The sequence below is a fragment of the Chiloscyllium plagiosum genome, chromosome 48 (genome assembly GCF_004010195.1).
Source record: "Chiloscyllium plagiosum isolate BGI_BamShark_2017 chromosome 48, ASM401019v2, whole genome shotgun sequence".
Classification (NCBI taxonomy): Eukaryota; Metazoa; Chordata; class Chondrichthyes; order Orectolobiformes; family Hemiscylliidae; genus Chiloscyllium; species Chiloscyllium plagiosum.
The window spans coordinates 789,443-807,950 of record NC_057757.1 but is presented as its reverse complement, the minus strand read 5'-3'; the positions used below and the strand labels follow the sequence as shown (position 1 = coordinate 807,950).

Sequence of the window (18,508 nt, the reverse complement as noted above, 5' to 3'; positions counted from 1 at the left end):
TCTGTGCAGAATCGAATAGCACAGCCTTTTATTGTCACATATACTCAATGAGTACAGGATAGTGAAAAGTTTATACCTCACTAGTTACAGCACCAACTTAGATACAAAAGTACTTAGGCACAGCTTCTTTAGTTACAAGATTTTAGACCATAGAGAAATAAAATGTCCAGCATTACAGGAGTAAAAGTTGAGTGCAGCAGACCATGCTTCCAGTCAGCAATGGGCCCTGGCTCTGCAGGAGGTGTCTGTGCCAGGCCCAGGAGGAACGATATTGCAAATGTTTTTTCAGCAATTGATTTTTAAGTCTGTGCAGAGCATATGAGCATCATGGGTAAACAAGAGTGCTATATTCTTGGAGCACAACACAGCATAGGGTTACACTGCACAGAAACAGACCCTATGGACCAACTTGTCCGTGCTGACCAGTTATCCTAAATTGGTCTAGTCCTGTGTGCCAACATTTGGTCCATATCTCTCTAAACCCTTCCTTTTCATATTCCCATCCAGATGCCTTTTAAATATTGCAATTGTACCAGCCTCCCCCACTTCCTCTGGCAGCTCACTCCACACATCCTCTGTGTGAAAAGTTGCCCCTTCGGTCTCCTTTATATCTTTCCCCTCACTCTAAATCTCTGCCCTCCAGTTTTGAACTTCCCCACCAGGGGAGAAAGACCTTGGCTGTTCATGTTATCCATGCCCCTTGTCATTTTATAAACCTCTACAGGACAACGTCGATTATCTGAACGCCACAGGTGGGGGAGTATTTTGTCCAGATAATTGAATGTTCAGGTAGCACAGTTTACCCAAGCATCGGGACTTTGAGATCTTGTTCGGATAATCCAAAATTTGGATAATTGGTGTTTGAATAACCCAGGTTGCTCCATTTAAGGTCACCTCTTGCTATCTGATGCTCTGGGGAAATAATTCCAGTCTATTCAGACTCTTCCCTGTAGCTCCAACCTCAGCAACATCCTTGCAAATTTTTCTGAACCCTTTCAAGTTTTACAACATCAGTCTGCTTTATTTTCTTGTCCTGAATGCAGGGATGTTTGTTCAGTCTCTCAAATTGAAGAGTTTGCAGCCCCTCTGACCCCCTTCCCCGAACACATTGCACCCGTTTCTTCCTGTCCTCCTCCTCAAAAGCACTTTTGAAATTTGTAAAATTGAGATTCACCAGAGAGCTTGACTTTCATAAGTGTGTCTACATTAGTTGAGATGTCCCAAAGTGTTTGACTTAGGGATGTTACTGGGGAATGCAAGGATTATGAGAACTGAGAACAACGTGAGCTAATTCTGTTTGGATGTTGAGACTGTTAGAAGCCTCGAATCTCTTCTGCCTCCACAAATAGTCACAGAGCTCTTTTTGGTGACATCTTTTCTTCCATTTGATGCGTTAGTTGGTGGAGTTTTTGGTTTGGGTTGGACAGGAGCAGGTGGAGGAGTTAATAGTCATGCAGTCAGAACTTTATTAATCTTAGGTGTTCCTCAGAGTAGTGTCCTAGGCCCAACCCTCTTCAGCTGCATCATCAATGACCTTCCCTGCACCATTAGGTCAGAAGTGGGGATGCTTGCTGATGATTGCACAGTGTTCAGCACCATTTGCCACTCCTCAGATCCTGAAGCAGTCCATGTCCAAATGCAACAAGATCTGGACAATATCCAGACTTGAATATTCTTTCCTTTATTGGTCAGAGTATTCAGTGTAGGAGTTGGGAGGTCATCTTGCGACTGTACAGGACATTGGTTAGGCCACTGTTGGAATATTATGTGCAGTTCTGGTCTCCTTCCTATCGGAAATATGTTGTGAAACTTGAAAGGGTTCAGAAAAGACTTACAATGATGTTGCCAGGTTTGGAGCGTTTGAGGGTTTATAAAATCATGAGGGGCATGAATAGGATAAATAGGCAAGATATTTTATCTGGGATGGGGAGTCCAGCACGAGAGGGTCAGAGGGGAAAGATATAAAAAGTACCTAAGGGACAGTGTTTTCATGCAGAGGATGGTGCGTGTATGGACTGAGCTGCCAGAGGAACTGGTGGTGGCTGGTACAATTACAGCATTTAAAAGGCATCTGGATGGGTATATGAATAGGAAGGGTTTGGAGGGATATGGGCCAAGAGCTGGCCTAATGACTACATTAGGTTGGGATATCTGGTCGGCATGGACAAGTTGGACTGAAGGGTCTGTTTCCGTGCTGTACATCTCTATAACTCTGTGTTGCAGGTCAGTGAATTTCTTTCAGACTTGTTGATGAGAGGTGTTTGATCTGAAGCATTAACTCTGTTTCCTTCCCCTCAGATCCAAACAGATGCTGCCAGACCCCTGGAGGTTCTCCAGCAATTGCTGAATTTTATTTCAGAATTCTGACCTCTACAGTATTTTGCGTTTGTAGGCTGTGTTGGAGGGGTGGGGTGCCCTGGTGCAGAGCAAAGAAACCGTGTAGGTCTGGAAAACAACATTACTCTGAGAGTCATACAGCATGGAAAGAGACCCTTCAGCCCAGCCAGTCCATGCCAACCTTGTACCCAAACTAGACTAGTCCTGCCTGCCAGCGCTTGCCCGATATCCCTCCAAAGCTTTTAAATTCATGGTCTTATCCAAATGTCTTTTAAACATTGTAACTGCACCCATATCCACCACTTTCTCTGGAAGTTCATTCCACATGAACCAACCTCTGCCCTCCATGTCTATTTTAAAACCTTTCTCCTGTCACCTTAAAATATGCTCCCTAGTCTTGAAATCCTTACGGTAAAGACCCTTGCCACTCACCTTATCTCTGCTTCTCATGATTTTATAAAGCTCTATAACGTCACCCTTCAACCTCTTATGCTCCAATGAAAAAGTCCCAGCCTTTCCTGCCTATTTCTATGTCTCAAGCCCTTATTCCTGGCAACATCCTAGTAAATCTCTTCTGAACATTCTCCAGATTAATAATATCCTTCCTGTAACAGGGTGACCAGAACTGCACACAGTACTCCAGAACAGGCCTCACCAGCTTCCTGCACAAATTCAACATGACATCGCAACTCCTGCACTCAAAGGACTTAACACACAATGAAGGCATGCGTGCTAAGTGCCTTCTTAACCACTTTGTCTGCCTGTGACAGAAATTTCAAAGAATTATGTACCTGAACCCGTAGGTCTCTCTGTCCTACAGCACTACCTCAGGCCCTATGTTAATTATGTAGGTCCTAGGTACACATTGAGTGCAGGGTATGGATGAACTTGCTAGGGTGCATGAATTAATAATGCCAACACCCGAAGGGCAGGATGTTGAATTCTAGCAGCACTTGCAGATTCTGGCGAGTTTAATTTTTCCGAATTTTGTGCCGTTGACCTCCACTCAGTAAGCACTTGGCTGGGTTGGCGAAAGGTCATGACAGTTGAGACCCATATCTCTCCGAGAGATTGGAGATTCATTCCATTTACCTGGAGTGGGAGAAAGCTCAGGTAGCAGAGGTGAAAATCCAGTCCCCTAATGTGAGTGCTGGAACCAGTTTGCCTGTGTTTGGTAGATCTCTCCCTTTCCCCCTTGATAAAGACAGAATCTGTGTCCTGAGTGCTCCTCCCATGCTTGCACAGAACATGGAGTTAACCCAGGGTTTACAGAAATCTTGAAGCAGTGATTATACTACCGAGCAAGTTGGAATGGTCATTTGGAAGAATAGGGAGCACGTGATCACTATCTCACCATCTGGTCAGGGATTGAAATAAAACAGATTTGGCTGAAAGCAATCTTAATTTGATTCAATCCCATCCTTTTAGAAGCCAGTCCCATTGTAGTGTCCTAGCTTCAGTTACCTTTCTACCTGTGGGACAGTTGTTCAATCTTTCTGTAATTAAGAATTTCCTGACACACTGTCGTAAATATTTAATTCATTTTTCAGCCTTGTATTCACATGTGACTGACACATTAAGTTAAAAATCACCCAACATCAGGTTCCTGATGAAGGGCTTTTGCCCGAAACGTTGATTTTCCTGCTCCTCGGATGCTACCTGACCTGCTGTGCTTTTCCAGCAACACTCTGATCTAAACCAGGTTATAGTCCAACAGGTTTATCTGGAGGCTCTAGGTTTCGGAGCACTGCTGCTGTTCTGGGTGGTTCGAAGAAAGCTAGTGCCGCCAGATAAACCTGTTGGACTGTATCCTGGTGTTGGGAGATTTATAACTTTGTCCACCCCTGTCCAACAGCGTCACCTCCAAATCATGGAAACACATTAAGGCAGATCTTGCCTTGCCCCACTGTACCATGTTGACTTCAGAGCATCCCAAAGTGTCTTACTGCCAGTGAGCTTCCTGTGAATCGAGAGCAGGAGAAAGCCCTTTGAGCCTGTTCTGCCATTCAGTGATATTGTGGCTAATATACGCCAGTGCCTTTTTCTTACACCATGCCCATATCCCTTAATGAGATGGAGGAGAAGTAAACCATTCAGCCCATCATGGCTTATCTGATCATCCTGAACTACAGTGAGACAGTATCTTAAATAAACTCCTCTGGTTGAAGAGTTGTGAAAATTCACCATCTGCTGTGTGAAGACATTCCTCCTCATCTCAGTCGTTAAAGCCCTGGCCATTATTCTGTCCGCTGGTTCTAAATGTTTCTCCCCCCCCACCACCCTCCCGCCAGTGGGAAATGTCCTTCTTGCATGGATTCTTTAAGAATTGTACATGTTTTTTGAAATGTAGTCACTGTTGTAAAATAGGAAATGTAGGAGACAGGCCTGATGAAGGGCTTTTGCCTGAATCATCAATTTTTCCTGCTCCTCGGATGCTGCCTGACCTGCTGTGCTTTTCCAGCACATTCTAATCTTGACTCTAATCCCCAGCATCTGCAGGAGCCACTTCCACCTAGTTTGTACACAGTAGGCCACGTGAAGCAGCTCTATAACAATAATCAATCTGCGTTTGTGATGTTAGTTAGGGGATTGACATTAGGCCCAGTACAGCGGGGGAAGTTGCCCTGTGTTGTGTACTTGCCACAGGGCTCTCAGTTTAATATTTTACTGCCTCAGGTGAAGCAGCATTCACTCAGCCCTGGATTGCAGCGTTGTGATATTATCAGATCTGGAGTGGGTTTATTCTGCCTTGGAGGTTGTTACTTAGGAAAGAATATTTCAAATTGTGGGTCTTTTCAACTTGGCATTTTTTTTTAAATTTCAAAACTATACTTTTCATAAAATATATCTTGAAATGTGTTCATAGTCACAAGCACAGTTTGTGAGGAAACAGTCAAATATTGGAGTTCAACTGTATCCAACAAACCCCTGTAACGTAGCACCTCCACAAACCTACTGGCTGTGTGTCAACTGGTAAATTGTTGGCCTGTCTCAGATGTTGGTGTCTCAGTCATTGTCTGATGCTTGTTTGGCTGACTGTAACTGTGCCTGAATTTCATCCGGTTGGTTTGGGTTGGTGACTGACTGGGCAGCTCCACAGTAATCACGATCGTTCGTCCCAGAGCTCTGAGGCACAGTCATTCTCGAGTATTACTAATGTCCATTTACGAACACGAGTTAACATGGCATGAAAGTTTCTCCTGTCAAGTATTCCAAATCAGATAGAATCTCACCACACGGAGCAGAGCATTTGGCCCAATGTGCACACACAGGCTGCTTTGACAGGGTTATCCAAGCAGTTCTTACCACCTTTGCTTTTTCCCCAAATCTCTGGTTCCCTTTTGAAAATTCCGATTGAACTTGTTTTATCTGCCCTTCCAGGCAGCCTATTACAGAATCATACGATCCCTACAGTGTGGGAGCAGGCCATTCAGCCCATCGAGTCCACACTGAGCGCCAGAAGAGCGTTCCACTCAAACCCACCCCCCGCTCCCTTGTCCCTGTAATCCCGCATTTCCCATGGCTAACTCACCGAGCCTGCACATCTCTGGACACGAGAGGAAAATCTAGCATGGACAATCCACTCTAACTTGCACATCTTTGGACTGTGGGAGGAAACCGGAGCACCTGGAGGAAACCCACGCAGACACGGGGTGAATGCGCAAACTCCACACAGACAGTCGCCCGAGGGTGGAATTCAACCCGGATCCCTGGCGCTGTGAGGCAGCAGTGCTAACCACTATGTCACCCACAGCAACTCACTGTCTGAATTTTTCATTAATGTCCTCTCTCATTGCCGGTTATCTTGAATCAATATGCTTGACGGGCAGGATACTTACAAAGTGCAATCCTGCCACGTGCAAGTTTCTGATTATTGGTGAAGACCTTTGTTTCCATGCACCATCCACTGGTTTCTATGTTGGGGTGAGAGCAACAGCACCTCACCTTTTCATCTTCACACACGCAAACTCTGCATATCATTTCAAAATGGTTGGTTGTCATCAGGCCTCTGTGCTTTTCCTACAAATCTAAAGTCAGGTTAAACAGACCTGAATGGGGCACTCTAATAAAAACAGGTTCCAGTGTTAATGGAAACTTGTGAATGGATCAAAATACCTTTTAGCTAGGATAGTGATGCTCTTCAGCTCCAGCGGTACCTACTGGTCTCGGAAGGCTTCTATCAGGCTGGCCAGCACTGCATGCTCCTTGTCTATACACTGAATTTAAACCTGTTTGATTATTACTGCTAAAACAAACTACACAGTGTGCTGAGCCAGGGATGTGTGGGCAAGGAAGGAGGGGGTGTGTTTGAAGCTGTGACAGAAAGAAGCTGTGTACCCCAGGGTTATACAGTGACAGACCTGTCCCCACCAGTACTATATCCCAGGGTTATACAGTGACAGGCCTGCCCCCCTCAGTGGTATATAGAGACAGACCTGTCCCCACCAGTACTGTACCCCAGGGTTATAAAGTGACAGACCTGCCCCCACCAGTACTGTACCCCAGTGTTATACAGTTGCAGTACTGTACCCCAGGGTTGTACAGTGACAGACCTGCCCCCAACAGTACTGTACCCCAGGGTTGTACAGTGACAGACCTGCCCCCAACAGTACTGTATCCCAGGGTTGTACAGTGACAGACCTGCCCCCAACAGTACTGTACCCCAGGGTTGTACAGTGACAGACCTGCCCCCAACAGTACTGTACCCCAGGGTTATACAGTGACAGACCTGTCCCCACCAGTACTGTACCCCAGTGTTATACAGTGACAGGCCTGTCCCGACCAGTACTGTACCCCAGGGTTATACATAGAACATTACAGCGCAGTACAGGTCCTTCGGCCCTCGATGTTGCGCCGCCCTGTCATACCAATCTGAAGCCCATCTAACCTGCACTATTCCAAGTACCTCCACATGCTTGTCCAATGACGACTTAAATGTACTTCAAGTTGGCGAACCTACTACCGTTGCAGGCAAAGCATTCCATACCCTTACTACTCTCTGAGTAAAGAAACTACCTCTGACATCTGTCTTATATCTATCGCCCCTCCATTTAAAGGTATGCCCCCTCACGCTCGCCGTCCCCATACTTGGAAAAAGGCTCTTACTGTCCACCCTATCTAACCCTCTGATTATCTTATATGTCTCTATTAAGTCACCTCTCAATCTTCATCTCTCCAACGCAAACAGCCTCAAGTCCCTCAGCCTTTCCTCGTAAGACCTTCCCTCACAGCCTCAAGTCCCTCAGCCTTTCCTCGTAAGACCTTCCCTCTATACCAGGCAACATCCTAGTCAATCTCCTCTGCACCCTTTCCAAAGCTTCCACATCCTTCTTATAATGCGGTGTACAGCTGTAGCATAACCTCATGGTTCTGGAACTCGATCCCTCTATTAATAAAAGCTAAAACACTGTATGCCTTCTTAACAACCCTGTCAACCTGGGTGGCAACTTTCAAGGATCTGTGTACATGGACACTGAGATCTCTCTGCTCATCTTCACTACCAAGAATCTTACCATGAGCCCAGTACTCTGCATTCCGGTTACTCCGACCAAAGTGAATCACCTCACACTTGTCCGCATTACACTCTATTTGTCACCTCTCAGCCCAGCTCTGCAGCTTATCTATGTCTCTCTGTAATCTACAACATCCTTTATCACTATCCACAACTCCACCGACCTTAGTGTTGTCTGCAAATTTACTAACCCACCCTTCTACGCCCTCATCCAGGTCGTTTATAAGAATGACGAACAGCAGTGGACCCAACACCGACCCTTGCAGTACACCACTAGTAACTGGACAGGATGAACATTTCCCATCAACCACCACCCTCTTTCAGCAAGCCAATTACTGATCCAAACTGCTATATCTCCCAGAATCCATTCCTCTGCATTTTGTACAATAGCCTACTGTGGGGAACCTTATCGAATGAATACAGTGACAGACCTGCCCCCATCAGTCCTGTACCCTAATGTTATACAGTGCAAACCTGTCCCCACCAGTACTGTACCCCAGTGTTATACAGTGACAGACCTGTCCCCACCAGTACTGTACTCCAATGTTACAGTGACAGACCTGTCCCCACCAGTACTGTACCCCAGTGTTATACAGTGACAGACCTGTCCCCACCAGTACCGTACCCCAGTGTTGTACACTGACAGACCCGTGCCCCAGTGTTGCACAGCGACAGTCCTAGGTCTTTAAAAATTATTATTGAGTTGGACCCACCAAGTATTCAACAGCTGGGAACGCTCTCTCGAGGTACAATAACAACATGTGTTTATAACATGACTCATAATGTAATCAAATGGCCCAAATTGTGCCTCACAAATAGGGCACAATGTGACACTGAACCGCATAAGCCTGTAATCAGGCAGATGGTAAAGACTTTGGTCAAGGACGTTGGGTTTCATGGACAGAGAAGTTCAGGAAGGGAATTCTAAAGCTTGGAAATCAGGCGCCTGAAGCCGCAGCCACTAATGATGATGCAGTGGGAATCAGGGGATATTCGAGAAGCTGTGATTGGAGGACCACAGAGATCTCGTGTATTGTGCAGCTGGAAGTGATTGGTGATTGGAATAGATAAGGCCCTGAAGGGGTTTGAAAACTAGGGTGAGAGTTTTATAATGAAATTGCCTCTTCGTTAGGAATCAGTGCGGGTCTGGGAGAATGAATGACCAGGGTTTGGGCAGCAGAGTTTCTGATGACTTCATGTTTCCAGAGGAGGAGCCATCCATAGTGTCCAGGGATGTATTGGTTAGGTGGACTGGCAGTGCCAAATTGTCCATTGTGTCCAGGGGTGTGTTGGTTAGGTGGTCTGGCAGTGCCAAATTGTCCATAGTGTCCAGGGATGTGTTGGTTAGGTGGACTGGCAGTGCCAAATTGTCCATAGTGTCCAGGGGTGTGTTGGTTAGGTGGACTGGCAGTGCCAAATTGTCCATAGTGTCCAGGGGTGTGTTGGTTATGTAGACTGGCAGTGCCAAATTTCCCCATAGTGTCCAGGGATGTGTTGGTTAGGTGGACTGGCAGTGCCAAATTTCCCCATAGTGTCCAGGGATGTGTTGGTTATGTAGACTGGCAGTGCCAAATTTCCCCATAGTGTCCAGGGATGTGTTGGTTAGGTGGACTGGCAGTGCCAAATTGTCCATAGTGTCCAGGGATGTGTTGGTTCGGTGGACTGGCAGTGCTAAATTGTCTATAGTGTCCAGAGATTGGTAGTGTGACGTTGTCCAGAGATTGGCAGTGTGAAGTTGCCCATAGTCGACAGGCAGGAGGCTGGAAGAACACAGCAAGCATGGCAGCATCAGAAGTGGAGAAGGCAATGTTTTGGTTGTAACCCTTCTTCAGAACTCCATAATGTCCGGGGATTAGACTAAATTAGATTTCCTACAATGTGGAAACAAGCCCTTCGGCCCAACACATCCACACTGACCCTTCGAAGAGCAACCCACCCAGACACATTCCCCAACTCAACATTTACCCCTGACTAATGCACCTAACACTGTGGGCAATTCTCCATGGCCAATTCACCCTAACCTGCACATCTTTGAACTGTGGGAGGAAATCCACGCAGATACGGGGAAAATGTGCAAACTCCACACACAATTGAACCTGGGTCCCTGGCGCTGTGAGGCAGCAGTGCTAACCACTGAGCCACCGTGCTGTCCTATGTGCAGGTTAGGTAGATTGACAGTGCTAAATAGCCCATAATGTCCAGGGATGTGTATGTTAGGTGCATTGGCTGTGCTAAATTGTCCATAGTATCCAGGTTAGCCATGGTAAAAAAATGCCAGCAGTGTTATATGACTTTGGGGGTGGCTTTTGATGAACTGAATGGCCTCTTTCTCTGCTGTAGGGATTAGAGTCTTAGTTCTGTGACATTTCTGTGAATTGAATTGAATACGTGGTTGGAAACTGATCTCAGGATCTGCAGAAATTGGAAACACTCTGGGACTGGAAGCCCAGTTTGGGAGATGTACTCATCTTTGTAACTGACCAAGATGTGTGTGAAAGCTGCAGTCTCTCACTCTCACCCTCCCCCACCCCTTGTACTGGCCTGAACATTCCGTACAGCAGGATGGGGGATTGTGTGACTGTTCCCTTGTTAGTGAATCCTGTTCCTTTCGCAAGCTGATTAGCTGGGCTGATTGAACTCTGAATATTAAGCAGCTTGTTAGTTCAAGCATTGTGTTGCCCCCTCTGAACAAGACCTCCTTCAGAGCCTGTGGCTGTTTGGAAAGCAGACAGGAGCCTATCCACAAGCAGGAATTTGGCCTCTTGTTAATTAAACGCCAACCCTAGCCTGCATTGAATGGCCTCAGAGAGCACTTTGTACATTCCAGCTTATCGCTGCTGAAAGGACTGCATTTTCAATGGCTCCGCTTTGTATTCTGAGCTGCTGAATGACTATCTGTGCTGATGTGTGCTTAAACATCTGAAGACTTGAGCCCCCAGGGAATGTGGGGGGAGGGCGCTGTGGGTTTGTATTTATGAGCATCGCTGATATTTGGCTCTCGTCTAACTGTTTAATCGTTTTGGTTTTGCGCTAGGTTTGTGAAGTGAGCAGGGCTTGTTAACCCTGTCAGCTCTCAGTGTAACGAGGCGGTCAGCTTCCAATGTGGAGTTCAGTCTGAGTCACCTTGACCCCATCACCTGAGTTCTGACTTCCTTACTCTGCACCCCTGTCCTCCAGCCTTTCTCGGGACTACAGGAGTGTGGTTCCACAGACTCTAACCGAGCCGTATCTGGCTGGCCCTAGCTGAGGATTCAGGTTGGAAACTGGCAGGCTCTTTGACTGCGGTCACCCAGCTGCCAGTCAGAACCCGGACTGACTGTTTCCAGTGCCCCAGGAGGATCGTTATAATCCATCCACCTCACCCTCAGTCAAGATGAATCAATATTGTGGAGGTGCCGGTGTTGGACTGGGGTGGTCAAGGTTAAAAGTCACACAACACCAGGTTATAGTCCCAGCAGGCTTATTTGAGCGTGCAAGCTTTCGGAGCACTGCGCCTTCATTAGGTAGCTCGTGGGGCAGCATCATAAGACATAGAATTTATACTAAAACCTGTTGAACTGTAACCTGGTGTTGTGTGACTTTTAAAGATCAACCAAGTCAGTACAGAGCAGAGGTTGTACTTTCCAGTGTGGTTCGGGGGTCAAGGCAATGTTGCCAGTCACTTCACAGAGAAAGGCAAAAACCCAGCATCGCTGTGAGGTGTAGCAGCAGTGCAAAGTTTAGCAAGCAGCTTGCATTTGTACACTTATTGTTCTGCAGTTGCACATATCTTGTGTTTGTCTTCATTTCGGTAAGCCAGCAGGAAAGATCAAGGGAGGTAACAAATCACTTGAATGAAGAGTTTGATTTTGAGATGATTTTCAAACAGGGTTTAAGAGTGCCAGGATGCCTGCATTCTCTGTGAGCTTCCTGACTAATGTTGTTTCGTTGCCTTTTGGCATTGCTGCCTTCCCTAATGACCCTTTAACTGAGAGGTTTGCTCAGCTGTTTCAGGTGGCAGTTAAGAGTCGGTCACATTGGCTATGGGTCTGGAATTACCAGACTGGGTAAGGATGAGTTTTTACATCAATTGCTGACAGTTATTGCCATTATGTGGTGGTCATTATTCCACAGTTTTATTAGCTGACTTCCACTAGCTGCTGTGGTATTTGAACCCATGATCCCCAGCATTAGCCAGGACTTCTGTTTTGTAAGTCGGGTGAAATTACTACTGCGCCACCATCTTCGCCCAATCGGTGCTCAAAGAAGGCAGAGCACTGGTTCACAAAGGCCAGTTTCCTCAGGGAGGTACAAATGGTGAAGGTGGAAAGAAGTGTAGACCAGAGAGGATCCCTGCATTGAGAAAAGGACAGGAGACTAGCTGGTTAACAGGAGACAAAGTAGGCAAAAATGGGCCATTGGTTGGCAGTAAGGATCAGTATTGGACCTCAACTCTTTTCATAGAATGTCTACAGTGTGGAAGCAGGCCATTTGGCTCATTGAGTCCATACTGACCCTCCAAAAGGTATCCCACTCAGACCCACCCCATTACCCCTGTATTTCCTATGGCTAAGCTGCACATTCCTGGACATTTAAGCATGGCCAGTCCACCTACCCTGCACATCTTTGGGCTCAGGGAGGAAGCCAGACCACCTGGAGGAAATCCATGCAGACAGGGGGAGAATGTGCAAACTCCACATTGATTCCACCCTTACGAATGGAGTCTAACCCAGGTCCCTGGCACTGTGAGGCAGCAGTGCTAATTACTGAGCCAACATGCTGTTTTTTCACAATTGATATTAATGCCTGCGATGAAGGGAGGAAAGATATGGTTACTAAGTTTGCTGGGAACTCAAAGATAGATCGGAAAGTAAGTTATAAAGTGTACATAAGGAAGCAACAAAGGGATATAGAAAGGTTAAGTGAACAGACAAAAATCCGGTAACCATTGTTTGTGTGAAAATTTGATACTATCTAGTTCAGCTCAAAGTCTATCAAAGAAGCATTCTGTCTAAATGGTGAGAAATTGCAGAGCTCTAAGATACACTGGGATCTGGGCATTGTAGAACATGAACAGCAAAATGCTGCATGTCGATAAAGCAAGTTGTTGGAAAGCTAATAGAATGTTTATGGTGAGGGGAACTGAATGCTAAAGTATGAAGTTATGCTTCAGTTACCCAGGAGAGTTGTGAGACCACATTCATAGGGCTGTGCACTATGTTGGTCACATTATTTAAGTTGTGGAGATGCTGGTGGACAAAGTCAGAAGTCACAAGACGCCAGGTTGTATTGCAACAGGTTTATTTGAAATCACAAGCTTTCAGAGCGCTGCTCCTTTGTCAGGTGAAGTGGAGAGAGTCATACAGGCACAGCATTTTTATGCAGAGAGATAATGGTAAGATAATTCCAGGTAATTAAGAGTTTCAAAAGATAAATACAAATGGTATGAATGGAGTGTCGACAGGCTGAAGAATAGGTCTCTGCAGGTGATCAAAGGTGTCAAACGGTGTGAGTAAAGTGTCAACAGCTGAAGAGCAAGTGAAGGGATGACCTCTGATCGATTAATAATTACAAGAAAATCAAAAATCAACTCACCAAGGAGCAGCACTCCAAAAGCTTATGATTTCAAACAAACCTGATGTCATGTGATTTGACCTTATTTAAGGAAGGATATAAATCTGTTAGAAACAGTTCCAAGAAGGTTTACTAGACCAGCCATAGAGTCATAGAGATGTACAGCATGGAACAGACCCTTTGATCCAACCCGTCCATGCTGACCAGATATCCCAACCCAATCTAATCCCACCTGCCAGCACCCGGCCCATATCCCTCTAAATCCTTTCTATTCATATACCCATCAAAATGCCTCTTAAATGTTGCAATTGTACCAGCCTCCACCACTTCTCTGGCAGCTCATTCCATACACGTACCACCCTCTGTGTGAAAAGGTTGCCCTTAAGGTCACTTTTATATCTTTCCCCTCTCACCTTAAACCTATGCCCTCTAGTTCTGGACTCCCCCACCACAGGGAAAAGACTGTTTATCCTATCCATGCCCCTCATGATTTTATAAACCCCTATAAGGTCACCCCTCAGCCTCCGATGCTCCAGGGAAAACAGCCTCAGCCTGTTCAGCCTCTCCCTATAGCTCAGATCCTCCAATCCTGGCAACATCCTTGTAAATCTTCCCTGACACCTTTCAAGTTTCACAACGCCTTTTCGATAGGAAGGAGACCAGAATTGTATGCAATATTCCAACAGTGGCCTAACAATGTCCTGTACAGCCACAACATGACCTCCCAACTCCTGTACTCAATACTCTGACCAATAAAGGAAAGCATACCAAACGCCTTCTTCACTATCCTATCTACCTGCGACTCCACTTCCAAGGCGCTATGAACCTGCACTATGGGCAAGTTGTCTTATGAGAAGAGATTGGACTGACTAGACTTGTATCTGTTGGTGTTTCGAAAAATAACAAGGTTGAAACATTTTGAGAGCTCTTGACCATGAATGTGGAAATGATATTCTCTCCAGAACTAGGCATATCTGTTTAAAAGTGAGTTCAACGTTTGTAGCAATTTATTTCTGAAGGTTGTAAGTCATTGCCATTCTCTTCCCCCAAGAGGCGAGGATTAAGGAGAAGAAGAGTGTTTAAATATTTTTAAGCAAGAGATAAGTTCTTGGTAGGCAAGAGGGTGAAAGGTTGTTTCAGGTAATTTGGAACGGGAGTAATTCAATCAGCCATGATCGTATTGAACAGTACAGCAGGTTCAAAGGACTGAATAGCCTCCTGCTTGTAATTCGTATGCTCTCACGTCCATTTCATGATATTTTTGCAATACTCAGTGTGACAAATAATAGATGAGCCCTTCTTTTCAACTAGCCCCCCCACAGCACACGCATTACTCGGCCAATATAAACACTTCTGTTTACACAGTTGTAACATTGGAGTGCAGCCAAATGAGTCTGTGCTTGCCATCAGGTACAATTCTGCTGCTCCTTTGGTGCAGGAAAGCAGCTCAGTGATGGAAATGAGGGAGAAAAGTGTTCCAGAGGAGCATAACTTTCAGTGCTGTCCTCAGCAGAGACTCTGCTCCTTTTGTTTTGTGCCTTTGGCAAAGGGTTTCTTATTCTTGGGCAGTTTATTACTCAGACTTGCGCAGCAGTGAAGATTTTTTTCCGTGTTGCCTGGGTGGGCTTCCTATACAATGTACCACCAACAGGCAGTGGAGTGTGTCCACTGTCCAAGAGGGGGAATGGATTAGACTGCTGCTTGGATCAATTCGTAGAGCCACCATGCCAGCTGTGATCCAGTGAGGAACTGCCTTGCTGCGGGTCAGGAAGCTGTCAGTCTATATCTGGCTACAGAGAACCCCAAACTCTAAGCTCCCAGAAGTGCAGCGCTGTCAGAGATGCTGATATTCACATGAGGCACAATGCTGGGATCTCATCTCCTCCTCAGTTCTTCCTATACTCTGGCTAGTTTTTAAATCTTCAACCAGTATTAATTTACCTTGTCATTATCACATTGCTGTTTATGGGAGCTTCCCATGCGCAAATTGGCTGTTGAGTTTCCAACAGTGACGACACATTAGATGAATAGCAATCTATGTTTTAACTGACTCCTTATGAACAGGCACTCTTGATAAACCGGCACAAATGATGTATCTGAGAAACCAGGAGCTTACTGTTTTATCACGATCCCTGAGTAGTCAGTTGAGGGTGAGAGTGAGAAGGCTCTCTGCTGGTAAGTTTATTTAAGGCAGAATTAGATTATTAAGTGATTTCTGATGTCAATAAATTATAACAGTGGTGTGTATATCCCTGCATTATGTTTCTATTACTTAGTGTGTGTTTTCACCTTGATTATGTGGACATCTTAATTACATGGAATATTTGATCACCCAACATGCTTATTAACTGTAAATAAAGAAAGCTTTAGGAAATCCTGAGATTGTAAAATGCACTATATAAATACAAGTCTTTTATTAAAAATGTAGAAGTGTGAGAGAGCTGGGAGAGTAAAGGTGTTTTATGATTATTGCTCTATTTCAATTGAAACTTTTATTGAAGAATTCTCTTGTTTCCTGTCAGAAAACGTTTACTCCCCCAAAATGCCAGCCATGAGCGAACAGCATTTCATTCTGATCTTTGTTTGGTTTTCAGTGTTGTGAAAGAAGAAATCTCTGATGACAACGCAAAGCTGCCTTGTTTCAACGGGAGGGTTGTCTCCTGGGTAAGTACTGAAAGACTGCAGCACCCTAAGGATCTTGTTCAGACTCTGTCATGGTTTATCCACTCGCTCGGAGTCATAGAGTCATACAGCACGGAAATAGACCCTTCGGTTCAACCAGTCCATGCTGGCCATAATCCCAAACTCTACTATTCACACCTAGTCTTGAAATTCCCCATCCTAGGGAAAAGGCACCTATTATCAATCCTACCGATACAGCTCCGGATTTTACAAACTTCAGGAAAGTCACCCCTCAACCTCCTGCGCTCCAGTGATAAAAGTCCCAGTCTTTCTTTATAACTCAAACTTTCCATTCCTGGCAACATCCTGGTAAATCTCTTCTAAACCCTCTCCCACTTAATGTTCTTCTTATAACTGGGTGACCAGAACTGGACACAGTATCCCACAACAGGCCTCACCAATGTTCTGTACAACCTCAACATGACTTCCCAACTCCTTTACTCAAAGGTCGGAGCAATGAAGGTACGTGTGCTAACCACCTTTTTAACCACCCTGTCTATATGTGATGCAGACTTCGAAACATTATGTATGTGAACCTTTGGTAACAATTCCTCAGGAAGTATGCTTAATCATACAAGGAGCAATTAGACAAATCGGTCCTAAATCCATTGGAATTTAGAGGGTCATAAGGTGATCTTACTGAAGCATGCAAGTGCCTGAAGGGCCTCAACAGGATGGATGTAGCAAGGGTGTTACCCCTTTAGGAGAGAGACCTGAACAACCAAGCACAGTCTAAAATGTAAGGGCTCTCCCATTTGAGACGAAGCTGAAAAGAAATATCCTTTCCGAGCCTCTCCGATCTATGGCACTTTTTCCTCCAAGAGATGGAGGCAGGGTCATTAAGTATTTTTAATATTTTTCGGACCGGATTAGATTCTTGAGTAACATTGCAGTTAAAGGTTGTCGGGGAAGGCAGGAATGTGGAGTCAAAGCCACAATCAGATCAGCAATGTCACTGCTTTGATTGAAAAGCATGCTGGAACTCACGCTAACTTTTTCATCAACTGTCCCAAATGTATAAATAGCCAGTTTAATCATGTGAATGGTTAACTTGTGGTGACCAGTATCTGAGTTAAAAGAAGCACTGTGCTTCATTAATAAATAAGGACACAAAACTTGTTTGTTAACTAGTTATTTGTTAACTACTAGGAAAACCAATTATTAATTACTAATAAGTGAACTTAAACTATATCCTCTTTAAATCTGAACACACCCATTCATTTACAAAAATACAGGTAAGAAACAAGCATAGAGAGTCCGAACCATGAGGGTGGAATGAAGTCACTTTCTTATGTTGTTTGGTGATCATAGAATCGCCATAGAATAGCAGGCCCATTAACCCTCCAAAGAGCATCTCACCCAGACCCCCCTCCCCCAACCCTGGATTTCCCATGGCTAACCCAACTAACCTGCACAGCTTTGGCTGCGGGGGAGGAAGCCGGAGCACCCGGAGAAAACCCACGCAGACACAGGGAGAATGCGCAAACTCCACGCAGGCATTTGCCTGAGGCTGGAATCGAGCCCTGGTCCCTTGCGCTGGGAGGCAGCAGTGCGAACCACTGAGCCACTGTGCGGCGATAATATCACATTGTTGCTGACCACGACGATCCATGATTCAATAGCCTGTCAGTTGGACCAAGGCTTTTCTCTTGACTTGGGAGTTATTTCTCCCGAAACGTTTTGTGCCATCTCTTTGTGACTCTAAAGAAAGGAGAGAACTGGCCTGGACTTGTAAGTTTTCTGGAGGTCTAAGTACAATTGCCACTTGTCTCCATTCTGTGACAAATGTTAACTGAATTAGGAAAACTTTAGTTAGGCAGTATTTCAGAAACCCAAAGGTGCCAACGTGCCTCTCCGAAGCTCTCAAAATTTTACCACCATACCATTCTGCTCTTGCTTGGATTTGTGACAAAAAATTAATTCATTCTCTGCAACGCAGGAGATTCCAACCTTCCATTTTCCCATTTGGTACTTCCGAATAGAAATATCTGTAATGGGTACAGGAGCAGGTGGAGTGTGGGAGTGTGTATGGGTACAAGAATAGGTAGGACAACAGAGTCTAAACATCCATGTAGCCCTTCCAGCAGTGATCATATTGAGAAGGGCCAAATGGCCTGCTCCTACTCACAGTCATGAATTGACTGCCTCCCAAAGGGATTCTGAAAGGACAGGGCATGCTCCCTTCCCTCTGATCGAAGAGGGTAGTGTTTGGGATTACAAATTGCCCTTTCAACCTTGTTCATGGTCGTCCATTCTGAGAACAAGTAATACTAACCCAGAAACTAGCTTGTTAGGATCTGATGGCCAGGTAAATTTCTTTCTGCTTCATATTGACACTCTTTTCAAAGATTACAAACTTGTGTGAAAGCTGTACCTGACACCAGAGACGCTAAGTGTATAATCGGCTTGCGAAGTGAATTTGAT

The 18,508-nt window shown here is 45.3% G+C and overlaps 1 protein-coding gene across 1 annotated transcript in view; it reads left to right on the top strand.

The window, feature by feature from the left end:
* Positions 1–18,508, top strand: part of dvl2 (dishevelled segment polarity protein 2) — a 46,423-nt gene that overhangs the window by 4,695 nt on the left and 23,220 nt on the right. The window contains exon 2 of the mRNA XM_043683366.1: positions 15,997–16,066. Coding sequence (XP_043539301.1) covers positions 15,997–16,066 — 70 coding nt within the window. The remainder of the gene's footprint in view (positions 1–15,996; positions 16,067–18,508) is intronic.